This window comes from Choloepus didactylus, chromosome 3, assembly GCF_015220235.1.
Source record: "Choloepus didactylus isolate mChoDid1 chromosome 3, mChoDid1.pri, whole genome shotgun sequence".
NCBI lineage: Eukaryota > Metazoa > Chordata > Mammalia > Pilosa > Megalonychidae > Choloepus > Choloepus didactylus.
The window spans coordinates 72387167-72411900 of NC_051309.1; the positions used below are offsets into that span (position 1 = coordinate 72387167).

A 24734-nucleotide genomic window follows, 5' to 3' on the forward strand; every position below is an offset into this window, starting at 1 on the left:
CCAGCACAGTAGCCCTGCCTGGATTGGGCTGTTGTAGCTTTCCACTGAATCACAGGACATGGTAGTAATATGAGATGCCCTAAGGGTTCTTCTGCATTCTATGTATACTCTTCCTTACCTCTGCTGTGCAGTAGAAGTCCAATTTCTCCTGAATAACCAAGGCCAATCACCCCAGGCCAGTATAGTAACTCCCTTCTTTGCCAGTTGGTTCAGAGACATGAGGAGTCCTAAATAGCTGGATGGCAATCTTAACTTTCAATTCAATGGAATCATTGTTGGGGTCCTGGTAGAAGCACTCCTCACTTTAGAACTAGGACCTCTAGGCCAACAGAGCATAAGGTTGTAGTAACAGGAAGCAAAAATTTTCCTGGTGCATCGCTACGGGTAATAGGGTATAGTAACACTCCTGTCTTCACCCACTGATTCCTGAACCTGTGAATCCTGACAATATGAAAAAGAGAACTACATATCAGACACTGATTAGAGCATATGAGCATATGTAACCTACTAAAGAACACTGCCCCAGACCTTCAAGGCATTGCCACCAAGTTAGTGCCATAATTGAGTCTTCAAAAGGCCATTCCACAATTCTATCAATTCAACTCCATCAGGTTGATGAACAAATGCTAAGAAGCAGTAAATTCCATGAGTATGTGCCCATTCCAGCATGTCATTTGCTGTGAAGTGAGTTCCTTGATGAGAAGCAATGCTGTGGGGAATTCCATGACAGTGAATAAGGCATTCTGTAGGTCCATGGATGGTAGTTTTGACCAAAGAATTGCATGCAGGGAATATAAGTCTATATGTAGAGCATGTGTTTATTCCAATAAGAACAAAATTCTGCCCCTTTGATGTCAGAAGCAGCAACCCAATGTAATCAACCTGCTACCATCACCTTGGGGAATGATGGCAAATTGGGGACTGAGGGTTGATGTCTCCTGCTGGCATATTGGGCACTCAGCAGTGACTGTAGCCAGGTCAGCCTTGGTGAGTTAAAGTTCATGTTACTAGGCGCATGCATAAACTACATCCGTACCACCATAGCTACTTTGTTAATGAGTCCATTGGGCAATTACAGGAGTGGCTAGAGAATGAGGCCATCTGGTATCTACAGAACAGGTCATCCTATCTACTTGATTATTAAAGTCCTCCTCTGCCAAGGTCACCCTCTGGTGAGCATTCAAAATTTTCCAAACTGTTGGCCATACCACATGAAGCAGTACACAAATGGACCTCCAGGCATTTGTCCTTCCAAGCAAAATGAACAACAGGTGGCCTGCTCAAGGTTCTGCCTACTGAGAGTATTTTCTTTCACCACCGTCCTTCAGGGATGTCACAGAAGGGGTTGTAGGGCTGTAGCTGTCCACTTTCAGGTGGCACTTAAATATCATGCAGAAATGTCTGTAAACTAGGCCCAAGTTTTCCCTTCTTCAGTCAACTGATCGGAGGCAGCTTCTCAGGTGGTCATAGCTATATGCTGAGAGAGAAAAGGTAATGTGGCAGGAGAATGGGCCTTGGGATTTGGGCCACTTCCTTCGGTAAATGACTTATGCTTTCAGGGCTGCTCAAGCTTGATCTTGCATATACCACTTTCACTTAAGGTCAGAGTTATGTTGTGCACACCCAGATTCATGGCTTGGTGGGTCAGACAACACCTAGTTCATGATGGGCAGCTGAGGGTCTCATTGTAACTTGCTGGCACCATGGCTAATGTTTGGTCTCTTCTAAAGCTCAGTAGCAAGCCAAAAGCTGTTTCTCAAAAGGAGAGTAGTGACTTGCAGAGGATTTTTGCTATTCTAATCTATATATGCTTCTCTTCCCTAGTAAATTTTAAGATATTTGAGAGTAGGTGCTGTATCTTATTCCCAAAAATATTTTCCATCATATATGAGATGGCAGATATGCTGTCTGTTTTTGGATAAATAAATGAAGTTGAAAAAGCTTCAAAGATGGGTCCTGTTCATTGGTCAGGAAAAATGCAAACCTTAAGTTATATCCCATGACTTTGCCCATGAGCTATGTGTCATGACCAAATTAGTTTTCTACTACTTGAACAAACTTTGATTCTGCAACTATGCACTCAGCTGAAACAAAAGAGTGTCCAGGCTGGATCTGCTATCAAAAAGCTTCTTGCATGTCTATCATACCTTAAATAGAGACTCTTTATAAACTATTTCTACCTATCTAGTCTAGCGACAAATCCTGAAATTGAGCTCTGTCCCTGTGTTGGATGTGATTTGGTCTCTGTTTTTGGCACCAGCATGTACCACCACCTTTATGCTCTCTTGTGTTTTACTTGGAATTATGTTTTCTAGACTCTCTTGCCTTGAAAGTTTTGGATGTGAGTTATGTGCTGTCATATTTGAGAGGACATACATAAGAAAGAAGTCATTTTATTCTTCCTCTAGCAGAAGTGGGAAGATGAATGAACATGAGCAGATGTGATATCTCCATTGTGAGGTTTTCCATGATTATCAACACCACTGTCCCCCATCCTGAGGCTGTGGGGTAGCTGTGACTCTTGAAGATAGCTACCTCCATTTTCCTTATATAGACAGCATTAGCAACATCCTGATATTTTGGACAACAGGCAAATCTGACAGTACATGATAGTCTTTCCTGTCTTTTGCTTGTCTAGCCTATTGGAAATTGGAATTATAAGCATTTAATATCTTTTATTAAATCTTTTTCTACTTAAAGTATGTAGATGGTTTCTGTTTTCCTGATTGAACTTAAGACTGATACAGCCTTCAATAGGAATCAAATAAAGCTTCTAGGAATTACCAGATGACTGATGAAAATATAAAAGTGTTATTTGTTAACATCTGACATTAGGGCCCTACTGAAGCTCTCTTGTTCCTAGTTGTTTTTCTGGCCTTAAACCACCACTTGTTGCAACATATGTGATCTGATTCAATGCATTTGCATCACTTTTTTTTAACCTGGGTCTTGCAACTTGCATGTCCTCCCTATGAATGATCTACTCAGTTCCAAAAGCTCATCTTCTCTGACCTTGTATTTTGGATTAATTTTTATCAGAGTTCACCTTAACTTCATTGACCTCATTTCTTTGCCAGTTACATTGAGCCACTGTCATCCAGAATATGTGACCCAGGATGCTACTGTGTGTTTTTCTTTTTTGTCTTTTTTTCATGAACAGCAAATATGCAAATATACTCTTTATACCATCTCTACATCAAAGAAGAGTCAGCAAAAAAACATCAAAATAGAAGATGAGTATAATTCATGAACACAGAGCAATAAACATGCATAAAGGTATGAAACGATAGTCAACCCGATAAATAATTAGGAGTTTGATTGTTATACCAGTTAGGTAATTTTCATATACTTTGGATTTGTAAAAACTAATATCCACAATAGAGAGGCACCAAATAACTGACCCATCCAGTGCTGCTTGATGGTACATGAGCAGATTGGGGCTCAAGGCAGAGATTAAGCCTATACATGAGCCCAACCAAAACTAAGCCAGCTACTACTGCAACCAAAAACCCAATCTGCAACTATGTCTATTCTGATTATACATTTTGGGACCAAGAAAATGACCACTGGTGGTGCTGAAGACCCAGTGGACCTACTGTATGTTGATCTTTGTCAGGATTCTCTATTCATTGCCTACCCTCCATATACCCTGCTTTCATAAACTTCAGTTTTAAAAGAAAGTCATGCCCCTTGCTCATCTGAATCTTACCATAAGGCAGTGCCCAAAAGTATAAAAACCTTTGGGATTCCAACAAGTGAGAAATTTTGACATACCATAGTCTGTTGTGTCAGTTTGCAATTTAATGCCTCTAACATCCAAATTCAGCTTTGTGCTATTGAATCTGGACCTTGTAAACATTTCTTCTTTACTAACTGGCTGAATAGAAAAGCTTCATCAATAGAGGGCACTGGAATAACCCTGCGAGTTGGTAATGGCAGGAAGACACATCCTTTCCCAGGAATTACCCTTCTATTCAGTAATTGTGATTGTTGGATTTTAAGAACTTTGTGATTTACTATCCAATTATGAAGCATTGTTCAAGAAAGCAAGGACAGTAACTCCAGCATATTTGAAGTCTTGTGTAGAAAATATCTTCAGTTCTTTTAACCAAAGACTTAATTCAGGTTTCATAGTTCTAGGTAGAAGGTCGGTTAGGACCATTCAAAATACCTGAAATAAAGAAAATTTCCCTGAAGAAATGTTTTTTATTCTTCTTGAGGGACAAATGCATGCCATTTGAATGCATCTACATTATATAGAAGAAATTTGTGAAAATGTACAGTAAAAACTTCAAATTTTCTGATCTTCTCAAGTCAGTAGTTTGAGACTTCAATGAGTCTCATTTTGTTTAAAAGTTATGGAACTATAAATAAATCAGCACCAAAGTGGAATTTTTGAAGGATTTACAAAATATGAATCATACCTTGAATATAATCTAACTTTATGTCCCCAGGAACCATTGCCTCTTAGATTGATGAATGGAATTGATGAATATTGCGGAATAATTTATCAAAAAAAAAAAACAAAACACACTCATATTTAGTCCCCTGTGAGGGTAGAGTTAACTCACAACTTGAAACATAGTGGTTGAATTAAAGGAAGTGAGCCTACCTACCATGCCTAATAGCCTTAGGTCTCAAGGAACTCTACTCTTTCTTTTCCCTCTTCCCTGTCTTCACAAACTTTCTATAGCCAAACAAGCAACACTTTATGATAAGGAAAGTGACAATTGCCACACAGGCCAGCAGGAATCCAGTTACATCCAGAGAGTGGTACTGTGCCCAGGTCAAGTCGAGGGCAGCTGGCCTGAGGTGCTTGGCTCCTTTGTGGCGCATAACAAACTCGATCCAGAAGACCACTCGGTCCAGGGGCTTTATGGGCTGGTCACGGTGGATTCTTGATAACTTCATGGCATTCTCCTTATAGCTGAGGGAAAATAAAACAGATGTAAACTTAGAGAATGAACTAGAAAATATAAACATGAAATATTCATGCAGAGGGTAAAAATGAGGGCTACATAAAAAATATATTGTCTTCTTCAAATGATTATACAGATCACAGATTGTGGACTGGAATTTTTTGTTTGCATCAGATTTCAAGAAGTATAGAAAGAGGGAATATGGGGGAGGAATAGAATGAGCCAAATACCAAAAGGGAAAAAAAGAAAGAAAGAAATCACTTGAGAATTCAGAACTTGAATTATCCAGTAGACTTACTGATGGACTTGGTTTACACGGTGCAGGTTAGTATAATCCAGAGAGAGGAGGCAGAACCCTGATGAGGTCCAGGGACATGTTTACAAAGAGCTGGTCAGGAGTTGGTATTGCCCAAAATTGGAATTGACCTTGGTTCAGTGATTTTGTGGTTAGAAGAGTGAAAGTGGGCTGCCTGGGTTTGACTTTTAACTCTGATATTCACTGTCTGCTTTTTCATTTTCTCTATGCCTCAGTTTTCTCATTGTTAAAAGGAATTGATAGGAATAGTAATTTTCTTATCTGATTATTGTGAGGCATAATGGATTAATTCTTAGAATACTTAGTATTGTTCCTATCATGCAGTTTCCTCAGTTAATGTTTACTACTATAACTTTAGTTGTCCTTATTAGTATTAATATTTATTCTCTGAAGGTTGCTAAACATTTTACTTTGAGGCATTGCAGTTCATTTGTTTCTACTGTTGAAAAAGATTACGGACTAATAGATGGGGAAGAAGCCATAGAGTTATATCATTTATTAACTTTGAATTCCAAAGTGCTGTAACAATATAGCATTTTATTAACAGCTATGGAAGTGACTTGCCTCCCTGTTATTTTAAAATCACAATGTGAGGGCTGAGTTTTTGAGAGGATGGCACCAGTCCAGAAATATTTCTGTAATACAATATAGAAAGACTGTAATGAAGAAGTGTCTTAATACATGCAAAAAACTAGTATAATGCCTCGCATACCATAAATATCAGCAAATAAAGAATTTATCTTCATTTTTCACTGACAGCTTTATGTTTCTTAAAAATTAAAAAATAGAAAAACATCTATACTGGAAAGATGTACTTTTACATGAGTGAATCCATCAAATGAAAGGTATAGTCCTTTATATAATAATGAAAAATAAAATTGATTTATGTGGTGCCCTCTAGTATAGGCAATAGTTGTGGTTGACATGGAAATAACACTTCTTTGAAAATATAAGTGTCTACTGCACTATTATTGTCAACATATTCTCAAATATTATTATTAATATATTCTCAAATAAAATGGTTTATTTCCTCTAAAATTATTTCAAAGCAATAGACCTGATTAATTATAATTCTATAATAATAATAGTAACAACGAAACTGAAATCAATGTATACCTTCAGATAAATTGGGCACCAAATATTTCTGTTTTCAGGAATTTTGGCTTTTGAACTGAAATATTCCAATGTACTTCTTCCATGTTAATCACTTTTTTATTTTATAATTCCTCCAAATAAGGCAGAAACAACCACAACCAAAACACCTAAGAATTTGTATGCATTTATTAGTATCCCTTTTTTCAAAAGACTTAATTGGATAAATTTTAGGTCCAATGTGTTTACCATTTATCATTAATGGGATTAAAATGTTAAAACAGAAATTTTTGGAATTCTTAAATGTACTGGGAATTGAGGTTTATTAAGTCTTGCTGATTTACTGGGGAGGGGGACCCACTTTAGAATTGTTTAAAACACTTGATGTATTCTTAATGCTGAAAGCAAACTGATTGTGCAGATTAGAAATATTATAATATTTTTGATTCCCTGCTTCAACTTTGTTCTCAATGTTACCATTTTTAGTGATTCCTTTCATTCTCCCTATTGAGTGTTCTAAAACTTCTCCACTTTCCTCAAAACTCTGACACATCTTCCTCCTAACACCAGGAAAAAAAACCTTTTTTTTGGTACAACTCACAGTGGGTCATTGATGACTGTCTTCAAAGCATTAAGTAGATCTGTGCTTGTCAATTTGAAAAAGTCCAGACTCACTGCTGCCCCCTTGAACTTCATGTGAGCGATGTTATCGAATTGATCCCAAAACAAAGGAATGCCCACCATAGGGATCCCGTGGTAGATAGCTTCGTAGATGCCATTGGTTCCACCATGAGTTATAAAAGCTTTGGTTTTTGGATGACCTAGGATTGGGAAAAATTTAGCAAAATTAATTATGTCTTGCAAATAAAATGAGAAGTGGGCAATATAAGGCAGTGCATGAGAAAGTATTTTCTAGATAATAGATTATTGTCCCCATGAAACTGTACTTAATTGTTTTCAGATCTCAGAGCAAGAAGCAACTAAGCATGTTGGAGAGGTAAGTGAAGTCTTCCTGGAAGAAATGCTGTGTGCCTTGAGACTTGAAAGATGAAGGGAAGGTTGCCAGGTGGACAAGTTGAAGGAGAACATTCAGGATAAAATAACATCATGTGCAAAAAGAGGTCATCTTAGAGTATATCCTCTTAAAGACAGAGTAGTCACTGAGTCTGACATTTAGGGTGTCCAAGGCAGGAGAAAGTGTGAAGTGTTGGTGCTGTAATCAGAAGGATGTAAGGCAACACTTCATCATAAAATGTTTTATCACTTCATGATAATATTTTTGGATGTTTTCCTGTGGAAAATGGAGAGTCACTGATTCGAAAGAATGGCTGTTAATGTCCACTGGCACTTGAAACACTACATAGGGGAAAGAATAGGTGTGATAAGAATGAATAAGGAGAGAGAGAGCTCATCTAAGAAGTTATTGAAAAATTCCAAATAAGAGGTAATTACTCCTGAAATAAAGATACTTTGATTCTGGCTCTCAGAATGTGACAGTGGATAATAAAATTTTAAATCCTGTATTTCTTCCTTTCCCCCCACTCAGACTGGAAAATAAATATAAAGAAATTATGTTTTATTTTTGAGGTTTTCAATAATGAATATCTGATAAATTCTTTTCCTGTTAAATTATTATCATCTGATTGGCTGTAACTCACATTTTCAGTGTTTGTTATTCATTCTTACCAAGGAGGTCATTTTGTGGGACCCACTTATAGAGCCGAGTATTGGGTCCTAAGGTATCTGGTTTCTTGCCATTGAATCTCCACAGAACCTATTAAGATGAAGAAAATGCTTTATTCCATGAGTAGAACCACAAAGTTACAGCAAATTTTACTTCTAAGTAGATTAAGCATCATCTGGTCAACCCCTTGCATATGACAGATAAGGAAATGAGATCAAGAGATGTTAAGAAATTGGAGCTAATAAAACACTGAAGTAAATAGAAATATGCACATTCAATCTATTTATATTTATATCTGATCTGGTATGTAACTATGATGTTTCACACATAGTAACTAAGACAAATGAGATTATCAATAACAAATTCAAGTATTTAAGAAGCTGTTAGGCCATCATTATAATTATAGTGCAGAAAAAATAGTAAATTCTTATGACCTACACATTTATTTCACCTTATCTATTTGTTATACAAACTCTCATCTTCCAAATTTAGTATTAAACTCATGGGTTTTTTGTTTGTTTTGAGTGATATCAAGGGAATTTACCTGTAGGCACTTGTTGCATAAAGTATTTTGTTAGCTTTCTACATTATTTGATTGAAGTTAGCAAATCTGTGCAAACAGCTATTTGTGAGAAGTTAATTAAGCTGAGGGAGTAACCATGATTTCTTTTACATCACAAATTATAAACCACTACTTCCAAGTAAATTTCAAGTGGCAATTTTGACATGAATCCAAAGTGTTATCACTATTGCTAGGCTGGTCTAGAAGTAACTTAAAAGAAAAGAAGAGCTCATTGATAATTCATAAATAACAATTTGGGTATTGGGAAAAAATCCAAAATTTCTGATTATGTAAAATTTTGTTTAGCTGATCCTATTAACAAACTGACCATTATGATAATAGGAGAAGGAGTAGCAGCACAAAGCATTGACAACAGTGACTGGCATGGCCTCCCATATCCAAGTCACTTCCATGCTCACTACGATGCTGATCATGGAATTCCCAAACAATCCTCATGAATGGGAGTATTCTTTACTGGTGTTTCACTTGTATTTGGTATGTGAATGTTAAAGTCATTTCAGGGTCTTAGCAGAAACTAACATAGGTGATTAGGAAAAGGTTAGATCAGATAAGAATATAAAGTTTAGTTCAAAAGTAAACTTGCTTATAATTGTGCCTAAGAGTCTCCCCCCTGAGTGCCTCTTTGTTGCTCAGATGTGCTGGTGCAATTACCATTTAAATTTTATTCTTTCTGATAATGCCTGCAGTGTGTACACTGTCCTAAGAATCTTGTCAAGGAAAGGAGCAAATGAAAGAACAGACTTCAGTGATTTCTGGGTACTTGGCCATGATGCCATTACAATACACAAACTACACACTATACCTCTTATAAAATATATTTCTTTCTAAACACATTATGTCAAGCAACAGTGATTAGCAATAAAAAATACCCTCTGAATTATTTTAGCATCTAAAATCTATATTTTTATTTTCAACTTGAATTCTGAGATAAATTGGAACTATCATAACAGTTTATCTTCCTCCAGAAAATTTCCATAATCAGACAGACTGATTAACTGATTGTTCAGCAGTAAGCCTTTATCTAACCTTTTGTGGAATCTGGGCAAGGGCTGATGCAATCACATTGGCCTTTTCTTCAGTCATGTTACTGACCATTGACCCAAGAGTAAACACTACAATGCCATTTTCTCCAGAGCTCTGGACGAACTCTTCCATTTCCTGTGAAGAAAGAATGTGATCCATAACAAAAGAGCAACATATAATAATGCAGTAAAAAAAAAGGTTGCTTTTATTTGTCCTAAAGGTGTGATATTAATTTAAAATATATTACAGTCTTGCTTTCATTCATAAGGAATAGTATCCTATGTGCTGACAGAATTCTCTTGCAATGCCAAAGCAAGGGCAGTTTCAGATACAAATTGTGTTGACTTAGAGCTAGGTACCCTAGAAAAACATGCTCTCAATCTTTATCCTTACCAATGGGTGTGAACCCATTGTAAATAGGACCTTTTGATGAGGTGAATCAGTTAAGGTGTGGCTAAATTGAATCCAGATTGGTGAAAATCCTGTTGCTGGAAGCTTTATAGAGAAGGCCACAGAAAAAAAAAAGCCATGAGGAACAGCCCAAAGCTGAAAGTCAATAGAACCAGGAAGAGAAAGAAGGTGCTACCATGTGCATTGCTGTGCGACACAAAAGTCAGGAACCCTAAAATCACTTGTCAGCCAAAAGATGCCAACCCCACAAGGAAGCAAGCCTTCTTGTTCCTGAAACCATGAGCCAATAGATTCCTTTTAACTCAAATCCATTGTATATTTGTCCTAGCAGCTAAGAAACTAAACATAAAAGGTAGAAATTATTTGGTATTTTTTCATAAATACACAGAATTTATGGTCTTTATTATATACATGGGGTATAATTGCTTGCTGTTTATCCTGTCAGACAGCTATGATGTAGAAAAGATCCATGTTTCCCAAAGGAACTTTACTGAGGTTTTCCTCTAGACTTGATGTACAGCAGAAAAACTCTGCTCTGATAGAATACAGTATCTTCTTTATGTCTAAAATGTGTGACTCTGAGATCCCAAAGGAGGAATTGTTTAAATGCTGGGTAAAAGAGTAAATTCTGGGTTTGGCTGCAAATATTGTTGGGGACACATTTATACTGTTGAGGGATGGTCTTTCATCTACACTCGAATACTGGTCAACTAAAATTTTAACATTTCAATTTGCTCATCTGGTTGCCAAAACTTATACATCTACATTATTTTTGCCATTTCATTTTCAACTTTCTAAAATTTCTAACACTCTATATCCACCAAGCAACCATTCTTCCTTCTTTTCTCTCTTGTATTGTGGCAATGTAAAATCTATTTTCTGTCTCTATGAATTTGTAATTTCTAGAGATTTCATATAAGTGAAGTTATACAATATTTGCCCTTAAGTGCCTTACTTATTTCACTCAGCAGCACATCTACTTTTAAACAACTGCAGAGGATATCTGTTTTCTAGGAGTAGAGAATAAAATTCTCTTGATCAGTAGGATAGCCAATTATTAAATGAGGAATTATATCTAAAGTGCCTTGTACATATTAGATAATAATAGTATTATTAATGGTAACAAAATATAACATCAATGAATATAGCTAACATTACTTATGACAATAGTTAATATTACTTTGGGGTCACTTATTACATGCCAGAGACATTTTAAATACTTTACATGTATTTACTAATTTTTTCCATGTAACAACATGAAGTTGGTACTAAATTAGAAGTAGATATGGTCTTCGGTCTGTGAACTTTCTAATCTAATTTCCCATCATCTGTTGTCTAAACTCCTGTACCAACCTCCTATCTGATCTCCCTTTCAACAGTCTTGCTTCTCTACCATTCAATTCAGTAACTGCATCTTGAGGGGTATTCACAAAAAGAACACTATTCAGAGTGCTCCTTTGTTTAATTCCTTTCATGGTGTTCTAGTTTGCTAATGCTGTGGAATGCAAAACACCAGAGATGGACTGGCTTTTATAAAAACGGGGTTTATTTGGCTATACAGTTACAGTCTTAAGGCCATAAAGTGTCCAAGGTAACACATCAGTAATCAGGTACCTTCACTGGAGGATGGCAAGTGGTGTCCGGAAAACCTCTGTTAGCTGGGAAGGCACATGGCTGGAGTCTGCTCCAAAGTTCTGGTTTTAAAATGGCTTTCTCCCAGGACATTCCTCTCTAGCAAGCTTGCTCCTCTTCAAAATGGCACTCACAGCTGCACTGAGTTCCTTTTCTTTGAGTCAGTTCATTTATTTGGCTCCACTGATCAAGGCCCACCCTGAATGGGTGGGGCCATGCCTCCATGGGAGTATCCCACCAGAGTCACCACCCACAGCTGGGTGGGGCACATCTCCATGAAAACAACCTAATCCAAACATTCCAACTTAATCCCCACTATTATGTCTGCCCCACAAGACTGCATCAAAGAATATGGCTTTTTCTGGGGGACATAATACATTCAAACCGGCACATTCCACCCCCTGGACCCCAGAAAAACATATTCTTTCCAAATACAAAATACATTCATTCCACAATACCACAGAAACTTAAATCATTTCAGTAAAAATAGTTAAGTACAAGATCCCATCAAAATCAAATATAGGCATGGTCAGTCCTAAGGCATACTTTTCCTTTAGCTTTGGATCTGTGGACTTAGAACAAGTTATATGCTTCCAATATACAAAGGAGGGACATTCATAGGATAAACATTCCCATTGCCATAAGGAGAAAGAGTAAGGAAAACAGGGTTAACAGGACCAAAACAGTTCCTAAAACCCGCAGGACAAACTCCATTAGATTTCAAAGTCTGAGAGTCATTTACAGAATGACGTTGCATCCTTGGGGCTTGAGAGAGTGGGAGTCTAACCCTTCCTAAGGGCCTTTCTGGCAGCCCTTTCCTCTCCAAATGCTTAGGTGAGTGCTCCAACATTTCCACACATTGGGGAGACCACCTTCTCGGCCCCACCCTCCTCAAACATCAGGGCAGCTCACGGATTCCCTTCCATCTCCGGGGCACATGCTGAACCCCTTCAGAATAGTGTGGTGGCAGCCAGGCTCTCCCCAATTTCCTGGAAATGTGCTCCACCCTCTTTGGGACCTGAGGTGGCAAAACTCTTCCAGAGCATCGAGGTGGAAAGCCTGCCCTCAACCTCCAGGGCAAACTCACCCTTTCCATGCATGTGGGCTGTTCTGCTCTCCCAGCCCGCAACCTCCTGACTCCAGACCTCAACATCCATGGCTGTGACCTTGAAGAGATTTTTCCTTTAATTTTTTCCTTGTCTGTCTCCTCCAGTCCAGACCGGCAATGGCTCTGTCTATAAAGATCTCGCAAAAATTCCGTTGGCTTTGCATGAAGCATGCAGTGGTCAAAGCCATCAGACAATAGGACTTTCCACAAATCCTTTCTGGATAATTCCATCTCCAATCTTGGCTTGTAGTGAAATGGTGGCTGGGTTCCATGTTTGGTTACATCCTCATGTTGGGCTGTAGCTTCAGGGATTCCACCCCCTGGAAGCTCATAATTTTCCAAGCCATCAGCTTCTGGTTTCTTTGAACCCAAGAGTTCAGTTCTAAATTTATCTCTCTCTGCTCGCATTTTTCTATAAGCTGCAAGGAGAAGCCAGGTTACATCCTCCACACGTAGTCTGGAGATCTCCTCAGCTAAGTATTCCAGGTTGTTGCTTTCAAATTCTTCCTTCCATCTGACACCAGGACTCAATTTTGCCAAATTCTGTGCCATTTTAAAACAAGGATCGCCTTTCTTCCAATTCACAACAACACATTCATCATCTCTGTTCAAGGCCTCGTCAGAAGTATCTTTAGAGTCCGTATTTCCACAAACAGTCTCTTTAAAGCAGTTTTGGCCTTTTCTATCAAGCTCCTCATAATTCTTCCACAGTCCTCCCCTTATCCATTTAAAAAGCTGTTCCAACATGTTTGGTATTTGCAAACTCAGCAGCAAAAGCACCCCACTTCTCTGGTACCAAAATCTATTCTAGTTTGCTAATGCTGCAGAATGCAAAACACCAGAGATGGATTGACTTTTATAAAAAGGGGGTTTATTTGGCTACACAGTTACAGTCTTAAGGCCATAAAGTGTCCAAGGTAACACATCAGTAATCGGGTACCTTCACTGGAAGATGGCCAATGGCGTCCGGAAAACCTCTATTAGCTGGGAAGGCACATGGCTGGAGTCTGCTCCAAAGTTCTGGTTTTAAAATGGCTTTCTCCCAGGACATTCCTCTCTAGCAAGCTTGCTCCTCTTCAAAACATCACTCACAGCTGCACTGAGTTCCATCTCTTTGAGTCAGCACATTTATATGGCTCCACTGATCAAGGCCCACCCTGAATGGGTGTGGCCATGCCTCCATGGAAATATCCCATCAGTTATCATCTACAGTTGGGTGGGGCGCATCTCCATGCAAACAAACTAATTCAAACATTCCAACTTAATCCCCACTATTCTGTCTGCCCCAGAAGTTTGCATCAAAGAATATGGCTTTTTCTGGGGGACGTAATACATTCAAACCGGCACACGTGGGTTCTCTGATGCCTTTAATAGATGTTTCATCTCCTTAATATTATCTGGCCCCAACTTACCTCTCTAGAATCTGGTGCCTCTTCACTCATCCTCTTCCTCCTAGCCTAACCTTGGAGTTCTTGGGACCTTTCATTACTGCTCTTGCTGCTTTCCTTTTGTGTCTCCCTCTTTGCCCCCACCTCTTCCACTTCTTCTTACACATGCTGCAGGTGTCACCTTAATTATCAATGACTCTGGGTTACTTTTTGTGATCCCTAATGAACTTTTCCTTAGTAAAGTGGTCTTTCCTTATTATAACACATCCCACACTTTATTTTTGTTACTTGTTTATGTTCTACCTTTCCAGGTAGAAACATAAGATGTGTGGGGATATAAATTGTGTCTACTTTGTCTCTCTGCATATCCAGAACTTAGCTCACCTGGAATATGGAAACCACTCTTATCACATTCTTTGAATGAATAACTGTAATGCTTAGGTTCATGTGTCAACTCGGCCATGTGATGTTGTCCAGGTATCTGGTCAAACAAGCACTGTCCTAACTATTACTGCAAGGACATTTGTGGCTGCTTAATAAACCAGAAGAATGGTTTATTAAATCATCAATTGACTGCATCTGTGACCGATTACATCAAAAAAAAAAGGGCATGTCTTTCTCAATGGAAGAATTCAGTCAGCTTGATTTAGTCCAATCAGTTGAAGACGTTTAAGGTAGAGAGAGAGACGACCTTCACTTCTTCAACTAGTCAGCAAAGCATTTCCTGAGGTGTTCATCAAACACCTTCATTTTAGTTGCCAGTTCACTGCCTGCCTTATGGAATTTAGAACCTTGTATCCCCACAGTTCATGAGACACTTTTATAAAATCTTATATTTACAGATCTCTCTTGTTGATTCTGTTTCCCTAGAGAACCTTAACTAATACAACATAGTACCAGAAGTGTGGTGGTTCTTGAGAAACAGAATCTTAAAATGGGCTTTTACAATTGATTTTCTACTCTGATTAGATTCAAAGGCACTATTGACTACATTTCCAATAATCAAGATGGCACTGACAGTCCATGGCCTGGTTGACAACGGAGATATGCAAAATATCACCATTTGATTCTCTTAATCATACTCTTGTACAAAGCAAGGCTCTGGATGACAGTATTTTGATACCTTAACAGAGTTTTGAAGAGTTAAGAGCTATAATGATGTTGGTTGGTTGTTCTTACATAAGCTGGGTGAAGTTATAAGACAAAGGGATGAGCCAAAGGCTTCATAAAACTTAAGAGCCATATGACATATGTAAAGGTTTTTTTGTGTGCCTTGAAAGAAAATCTTATTGCTGCAGATTTGAGATTTCTGAAAACCAGACCCAGAGTCTCATTGTGTCAGTAACATGTTTACAAGGTAAACTAAAATCTCAACCTCACAGGGAGTCTGCTATAAAGATAAAGGCATTGAATGGAAAAGAATGGGATCCTGAAACATGGGATGGGGACATATGGATTGATAATAACGGCAGTGAGGACATTGGAACCCTGGATTCTGCTGAGTCTTTGCTAGATGTACATGGAACGGTCTGCCCTGAGGAAACAGCTTCCCCATCTCCAGTCTGCCCTGAGGTGACAACTACGCAGCCTCCAGCTAGCTTTGAGGAAATAGCTTGCCACCTCCAATCTGCCTTCAGGAGCCTGTCATCAACCTCCACCAAAAGATATTACACCTTCAGTGCCTGCTAAACTTACAACCACCTCCCCTGAGGAAGCAGCCCTCCCTCCTCTGTCTGGAGAGATTAATCCTGTTTGAAGAGATGAAATTGTAATGGAATGTCCTGAGATAAATAGTTTGAGGGCTACTTCTAATTATTTTCATGACCCACCTCCACCATCAGTCTTTGCTTCAAGAGCTACAACTAGACTAAAGTCTCAAAAGGCCCCGAATGGTGAGGTAAAAAGTGTGACCCATGAGGACATACATAATATTCCAAAAGAACTGAATGAGTTTTCCAGCTTATATAGACAGAAATCAGAGGAAAAGATGTGGAATGGATATTAAGGGTATGGGATAATGACAGAAGGAATATAAAGTTGGATCAGGCTGAATTTATTGATATGGGCCCACTAAGCAGAGATTCTGCATTCATTGTTGTAGCTTGAGTGATTAGAAAGGGTGTTAACAAGTTGTTTGGGTAGTTGGCTAAAACATGGATCAAAAGGTGGCCAACATTACCTGAAGTCAAAATGCCAGAACTGCCCTGGTATAATGTAGAGGTGGGTACTCAAAGGTTTACAGAGATTGAAATGTTAGAGTGGATTTATAATGGAAGACCTGCTCACACACTCTGGAATGTCCAGAGGACACACCTTTTACCAGGACTGTGAGGCATAAATTTGTGAGACTATCTGAATCATCCCTGAAGAGCTCTGTAGTCACCCTTCTCTGTAAGTCAGGTATTACTGTGAGAACTGCTGTCACTGAGCTGGAATCCTTAAACAAAATGGGGATAATCATATCCTGAATTGGCAGAAACCATGAGGCAGCAGTTAATCACCGAAGACAAGGTGGGAGTGTCTACCATAATGGAAAACAGGCTCAAAACAGCAGTCAAAATAATCTGATGCACAGAGACTTATGGCATTGTCTAGTAGATCATGGAGTACCTAGAAGTAAAATGAATGGACAGTCTATTAATACTTGTTTGATCTACATGATCAGAAGAATTCTAGGTCAAGTGATCAAAAGCCTACCTTGAATAATAAAAACAGAGAGTCACAGCTCCTTAATCAATTCCCAGACTTCAGATAGTTTAGAGACTAAGAGCCCCTTGAATGAGGGGAAGGTTGGGTACCATTGGGGAAGGGACCTGTTACACTGCAAAATTTATACTGTTAATCTTCCTCCCAGCCTTCCCCAGGGGGCCTACGGCCTTTTACCAGGGTAAATGTGCATTAGGGAAAATGAAATGATCAGATATTTTGGGAAATATTAGACACTGGTTCAGAAGTGACATTAATTCCAGGAGACCCAAAACATCACTCTGCTCTACCAGTCAGAGTAGAGACTTATGGAGGTCAGGTGATCAATGGAGTTTTAGCTCAAGCCCACCTCACAGTGGGCTCAAGGGGTCCCTGGACCCATTCTGTGGTTATTTCCCCAGTTCTGGAATGCAAGAGTGGAATAGGCATACTCAGCAACTGGGAAAATCCTCACATTGGCTCCCTGACTTGTGGAGTGAGGGCTATTATGGTAGGAAAGTCCAAGTGGAAGCCAGTAGAACTGCCCCTGACTAGCAAAATAGTAAACCAGACACAATACCAGATTCATGGAGGGATTTCAGAGATTAATGCCACACTTAAGCTCTTGAAAGATGCATCCCCATTCAACTCTCCTATTTGGCCTGTGCAGAAAACAGATGATTCTTGGAGGATGACAGTGGATTTTCATAAGCATAACTACATGGGGACTCTATTTGCTGCTGCTGTTTCAGATGTGGTATCATTGCTTGAACAAATCAAAACTTCCCCTGGTACCTGGTATGCACCTAGTGATGTGACAAATGCTTTTTTTCTCAGTAGCTGTTAGTAAGGACCACCTGAAATAATTTGCATTCAGGTGACAAGGCCAGTAGTATATGTTCATGGTCCTAACTCAGGGGTATATCAACTCTCCAGCCCTATGTCATGATATTGTCCATAGAGATCTTGATCATTTCTCCCTCCCACAAGACATCACATTGGTCAATTATATTGATGATAATCATGTTGATTGCACCTAGGGAGCAAGAAGTAGTGACTACTCTAGATTTGTTGGCAAGGTATTTGCATGTTAGATGTTGGGAGATAAGTCCAACAATAATATAGGGGCCTTCCAACACAGTGAAATTTCTAGGTGCCCAATGTTGTGAGGCATGCCAATTTATCCCTTCCAAGGTAAAGGATAAGCTGTTGCATCTGGCTGCTCCTGTGACCAAAAAAGAGGCACAATGCCTAATCAGCCTCTTTGGATTTTGGAGACAACATATACCTCATTTGGGTGTGCCACTCCAGCCCATTTACCAAGTGATCAGAAAAGCTTCTAGTTTTGAGTGGTTACTAGAACAAGATGAGGCCTGTAACAGGTTCAGGCTTCTGTGCAAGATGCCCTGCCACTTAGACCATATGATCTAGCTGACCGAATGGTGCTGCAAGTGTCAGTGGCAAACAGAGATGCTGTTTGGGGCCTTTGGCAGGCTCCTATAGGAGAATCACAAAGCAAATCCTTAGGATTTTAGAGTAAAGCCTTACCATACTCTGCAGGTAACTACTCTCCATTTGAGAAACAACTTTTGGCCTGCTATTGGGCCTTACTAGAGACAGAATGCTTAATCAGGGGCCACCAAGTTACCATGAGACCTGAGTTACCTTTCAGGAGCTGGGTGCTCTCCAAACCACCAAGCCATAAAGTTGGGTGTGCACAGCAACACTCCATAATAAATTGGAAATTCCCTATACGAGATAGAGCTTGAGTGGGTCCTGAAGGCACAAGTAAGTTACAGGAGGAAGTGGCCCAAATGCCCATAGCACCCACTCCTTCCACATTACCTACTGCTATGGCATCTTGGGGAGTTCCTTACAATCAGTTGTCTGAGGAATAGAAAACGGGCCTGGTTTGCAGATGGTTCTGCACAACATGCAGGCACAACCTGAAAGTACACAACTGTAGAACTGCAACCCTTTTCTGGGATGTCCATGAGGGACACCTTAGAGGGGAAATCCTCCCAGTGCACAGAACTTCAAGCAGTGCATGTGATTGTTCATTTTGCTTGGAGGAGAACTGGTCAGTGGGTTATTTATGTACTGACTCATGAGCTGTTGCTAATGGTTTGGCTGGATGGTTAGGGACTTGGAAGGAACATGATTGGAGAATTGGTGACAAAGGAGTCTGGGGAAGAGGTATGTGTATAGAACACTCTGAATGGGCAGAAAACATGAAGATATTTTTGTCCCATGTGACTGTTCACCAGAGGGTGACTTCAGAAGAGAAAGATTTTAATCTAGAGGATAGGGTGACCCATTCAGTGTATACTATTCAGAGTCTTTGCCCAGCCGCTCCTGTCATTGCCCAATGGGTGTATGAGCAAAGTGGTCATGGCAGTATGGTTATGCATGGGCTCAACAACATGGACTTTCTCTCACCAAGGACAACCTGGCCATAGCCACTCCTGAGTGCCCAATCTGCCTGCAGCAGAGACCCACACGCAGTTCCCAGTATGGCTCCATTACCCAAGGTGATCAACCTGGGGGCAGGTTGATTATATTGGGCTGCATCCATCATGAAGGGGGCAGCAATTTGTTCTCACTGAATAGACACATACTCCAGTCATGGGTTTGCCTTTCCTGCACACAGTGCTTCTGCCAAAACCACCATCCATGGACTTACAGAATGCCTTATCCACCATCATGGTATTCCACACAGCATTCCTTCTGACCAAGGAACCCACTTTACAGCAAATGGTGGAATGGCTGCTTGAAGACTCAATTATGGTGCCAACTAGATGGCAATACCCCGCATGGATAGGGCAATGTGTTCCAGGAAGCTGTGTATACTCTGAATCAGCATCCATTCTATGGAGCTTTTTCTCCCATAGCCAGGATTCATGGGTCCAGGAATCATGGGGTGGAAATAGCAGTGACACCACTCACTATCATTCCTAGTGATTCATTAGGAAAATTTTGGCTTCCTGCTCCTGCCATCTTAAGCTCTGCTGGTCTACAAGTCTTAGTTCCAAAAGGAGGAGTGCTTCCACCAGAAGACACAACAATAATTCCATTGAACTGGAAGTTCAGACTGCCACTTGACCACTTTGGGCTTCACATACCTCTGAATCAACAGGCAAGGAAGGGGTTTACTGTACTGGCTGGGGTGATTGATCCTGACTATCAAGAGGAAATAGCACTGCAATTACACAATGGAGGTAAAGAAGAGTTTTCCTGGAATACAGCAGATCCTCAGGGTTTCTCTTAGTACTACTATGCCTTGTGATTAAAGTCAATGGAAAACTGCAACAAGTCAATCCACACAGAATTATCAATTGGCCAGGAAACTTCAGGAATGAAGGTTTGGGTCACCCAACCAGGCAAAAAACCACAGCCAGCTGAATTGCTTGCTGAGGGAATGGGTAGTAGAAGAAGGAAGTGATAAATGGGAACTATGGCCATGTGAACACTTACAGAAACAAGGACTATGATGGCATGAATATTTCCTCCTTGTTATGTTCTGAGTATGTTTGTATTTGCCCATAAAGCAAATATCTTTGTTATCCCTTCTATCTTATCCCTGTATCATATGACATGATTTTGTATTGTTCATTTCACAGTAATTAAGTTGAAGGAAATCAATTTTAAGAGCCAATGTCACCCAAGGATTTGCAGCCTATCCTGGAGAGATTTAGTGTATTTCTGGTTGTATGCAGGACAAATGAGTATTGCAAGGTGAAATGTATGCTAGTTATTGTTCTCAACTTAGTGATAAAATTATGATTTAATGTATAACTGCCAAGTTGTCAAGGGGTGGACTGTAATGGTTAGGTTTATGTGTCAACTTGGCCAGGTGATGGTGTCTGGTCAAGCAAGCACTGGCCTAACCATTACTGCAAGGACATCTGTTGCTGGTTAATAAACCAGAACAACGGTTTATTAAATCATCAGTCAATTGACTGCCCCTGTGACTGATTACATCAACAAAGGCTGTGTCTTCCACAATGAGAGAATTCAGTCAGCTGGGCTTAATCCAATCTGTTGAAGATTTTTAAGGGAGAGAGAGGGAGAAAGGACCTTCATTTCATCTTTGGCTAGCCAGTGAAGTGTTTCTTGAGGTGTTCATCAAACACCATCATTGGAGTTGCCAGTTCGCTACCTGCTCTATGGAATTTCAACTTGTGCATCCTGCCCAACAGAATTTGGACTCATGCATTCCCACAATTTCATGAGACACTTTTATAATAGCTTATATTTACAGATATCTCTTGTTGATTCTATTTCCCTAGAGAACCCTAACACAATGACTGATACTTTCATATGTGTTGAACAATTCCCCTATTTTCAGTCTCTCAGGAATCTCACCTAAATTCTATACCAATAATGAAATTCTAATACTTGATACTGTGGTTAGAAATTGATGAGTTTCTAATTTACAGGTCACTTTACCCCACTTCAAATATCTCTCTCTGAGTAAAGCATTCTGAATGAAGAATGCAGAATCATTCCAACTGGAAATCCAAAAACAAATCAAAGAGAATAAACCATAATAGATTTACCTTAGGTAGGGGTTTGGCAGGTTTGCTCTGGAGTCCTCCAACAAACTCAAAATGTGGTAAGAGTGGACGAGGGAATTCAAAATCCCAGTAGGTTCGAATGAACCACATTTCAGCTTTTCCCATCATTTCATATAATGTGGTGGGTCTTCCTGAAAGGAAAATGGTGGGAAAAAAAATGGAGAAAACTTCATAAAATTGTCATCTAAATATACCAGGTAATTTTCTGAAAGAAGTTTGAACAATGTAATCAAATATGTTTAAAATACCTTTGCTTTGATAAAACAATAATTTATATATACATTCCCAACCATAAACAATTATTAAGCATTAGCCACCACATAATTTACAATGCATTTGTTTTCTCTCTAAAGCTGCAAAATTAACAGATGCAAAGGTAAACAACTGAATTTTGAGCTTCACAACCAAATTAATCCAGTCAGACCCATTGTAACACCTTTCCAAGCAGTACTTGGTCTGATTTCAACCATTTAGTAAGATGGTCCCTAATCACAGATTCTTCAATTAAACTATGAGGTTCTGGATAGTATGACTGAATTCCTTATACCAACTGCTGCCTTTGGTACATGTTAGGAGCTTAATAACATTAGTTTATTAAATAAAAATATATGCAAAAACAGCTGGGGATTTTCTGAAACTATGGAAATAGAGAGATGGGCTCACGTTTAAATTTAGGCACTTTATTTTTTAATGGAGACACATAGTTTTCCAAAAATACATAGTGATAACTTGTATGCTAACCCTACAACAAGACTTTAGATCTTTAAAAGTTATGGTTTGGAAACACTTACAGAAAGAATGTGAAATCATTAATGATATCAGGTTTCACTATGTACAATTTATAATTATTTTAATTGGTGCTGTTAGGCTAACAGATCAATAAGATATTTTAGACACAAATTATAGGTTTCTGAGTCTGAGATAGAGCTACTATATCTCTCACTAAGAAGGAATCCTTCAGGTAATATAGCAGGATATATTGATTTCTAAATAAGAAAACTGAGCTACACCAGAGGAAACAATTTTCCGTAATACATAGATATTTATGCTAGAAATATGTGTGTGACTCCTCAATCTACATGTCTATGTTCATCAAAATATTTAGTGAAGATTATGACTTTTTAAAAGTTGAAACACAGTATAGTGAATCTCCTTTAGCTGCTAACACCTTGCCCCTTACCAAGACAAAAGTAAAAATATTTTTTAAAAGTAAATAGGCTTAACTCATCGATGAGTTATTCTATGAAATATTTTAATATTTTACATTTAAACTTTTTTGGGATCCAGTCAATTTTACATTGCCACAGAAGTCCTGCTATGAAAACAAATAAAATCTATGAATGAAAAAAAGTGGTATATTAAAATTCTATGCAACAGTTTAAAGAAATCTTAACTATCTTAATTTGACAGATTATGGCTTCCTGGAACTTCCTGTCCTTGTGTTGGGGCACAGGGTTCTAAGTGACCCTACAGTGTAAGCCTTTCCATTATATCAGATTGATAGATCAAATTATATTTTAATTTCTTCATTGCACTTACAAAAAATCAGTTACTCTGATTTTATATTTTTAAAAGCTCCTCTTCAAGAGCACAAGGAAAGTTGGCACTTCATTCTATCAATCAAAACATGACTTACCTACTACTTCACTGTAGAACTGATTCCAAGCCTTCACATTAAATATTTGGAACCAAAAGTCAAAATAAAGCATATATAGCATGTTTTTTACCCTCTCCATGAATGTCATTTTATCACTTAATTCTGAAAAAAGAACAGGAACATAGGAAGGAGGGCATAGAAGTCCTCCACTATATCTTTCAAAGGTGTAGCCAGTAGAGGCCCGGATACTGTACACAAAAGGTATTTTAAGAATCTCAGCCAGCAGCTCACCACAGGGACCAATGGCATCTGCAAGAACAATATCAAACTTTGAGTCCTATAGTTTTGTAATAAGTTTCTTATTTGAAACTACATCTTCACACAACTTTTTAATGCAAGCAGAATACTCCCAGAAGATTTCTTGCATTAGTGAAAAATATGCCAAAAATGTTTCTCTTGGTGGCTCAGATGTCAATTTCTTTAACCATTGCATGAAAAGACTTTCAAAAACATCTTTAGTAAGTGATGTAGGATAAACCTCAAATTTAATAGTAGAAGATTCATTGGGATCAATAAGAATAGAAGCTGAAGATGTCAGAACAGTGACCTCATGTCCCCTCTGAACAAGTTCATCCAGTATTGTCTTTACATTGATCCAATGGCTGTATTCTGTTGGCCACACCAGCACCTTTCCACAACTCCCAGAGGTAAAGGAACAACTCAGCTGTATCAGCACAAGAACTGAAGCCCATTTCATTGCCATCCTGGTTAAATGTGCTGCTTCCTTTCAAATAGCTCTTCCTTTTGCCATTCCTCATACTTATATTAATGTAAAAATCAACCAAGAAGTTAAAATATAACTCCTAGTTGTCAAAGTAAACAGATTATATGACTAGTCAGAGCATGCAGGTTGCAAGTGGAAGAAGCAATAGGCAGATTACTTTGGGTTTATATGAGTGCATGTAAGGTCTCATCTGTCATCATAAGTGCTATCACCCAGTTAATAATCAATGACTGTATTAGTCAGTGTTCTTCAAATAAACTCAACAGAGTATAAAAAGCTGGATGGATTAATTATAAGACATGGCTTAAGCAACCATGAGGATTGGCAAGTCCAAAAGTACAAATTCCATAGGGCATGCCACAAGCTCGAAACTCTGATGAAAGTAATGTTGAATTTCCCAGGAGAAGTTGGGTGCTTGAAGTCATCACCTCTGGCTTTTCATTCTTCCAACTGATTGAATGAGGAGAATTCTCACGTTGCTGAGCAATATCACCTTTGTTTACTGTAAATGCAAGAAACTGATAATAGATTTGAAACCATATAAGAAATATCTCACAAAAAATCAGGTCAGTGCTTGCTTGACCAAACAACTAGACACCATAAACTAGCCAAATTTACACATGAACTTCATCATCACAGTCCACTTGTCAAATTGGCAACCATGCACATCTCTTTAAAAGTTACCTAATCTCCAAATAAATACAATAACATTGACATATTTTTGCCTACAAACAGTCTTGCTTACAAATGAAAATACATTAACACTTTCCCCAGAAGAGAATGCAAGTCCTTGGGTAATATTCACCCGTATCCTTGATATCTTTTATTTTAAGTACTAAGACAAGTAGTTAAAACAACTTATGTGATAAGGGAACAAGATAATATGGTAATTTGTAACTGCAGGTACCCCAGAAAAACATGTTCTGAAATTTAGC

The 24734-nt window shown here is 38.7% G+C and overlaps 1 protein-coding gene across 1 annotated transcript; it reads right to left on the reverse strand.

Moving 5' to 3' along the window:
• Positions 1-3221: 3221 nt before the first annotated feature.
• Positions 3222-23778, reverse strand: LOC119529471 (UDP-glucuronosyltransferase 2B31-like). The gene is given in 6 exon segments (XM_037829917.1): positions 3222-4927; positions 6929-7148; positions 8014-8101; positions 9621-9752; positions 21401-21549; positions 23055-23778. Coding segments are annotated over 6 exon segments (1593 nt in total). The 3' UTR covers positions 3222-4647.
• Between the last annotated feature and the right edge of the window lie 956 nt (positions 23779-24734).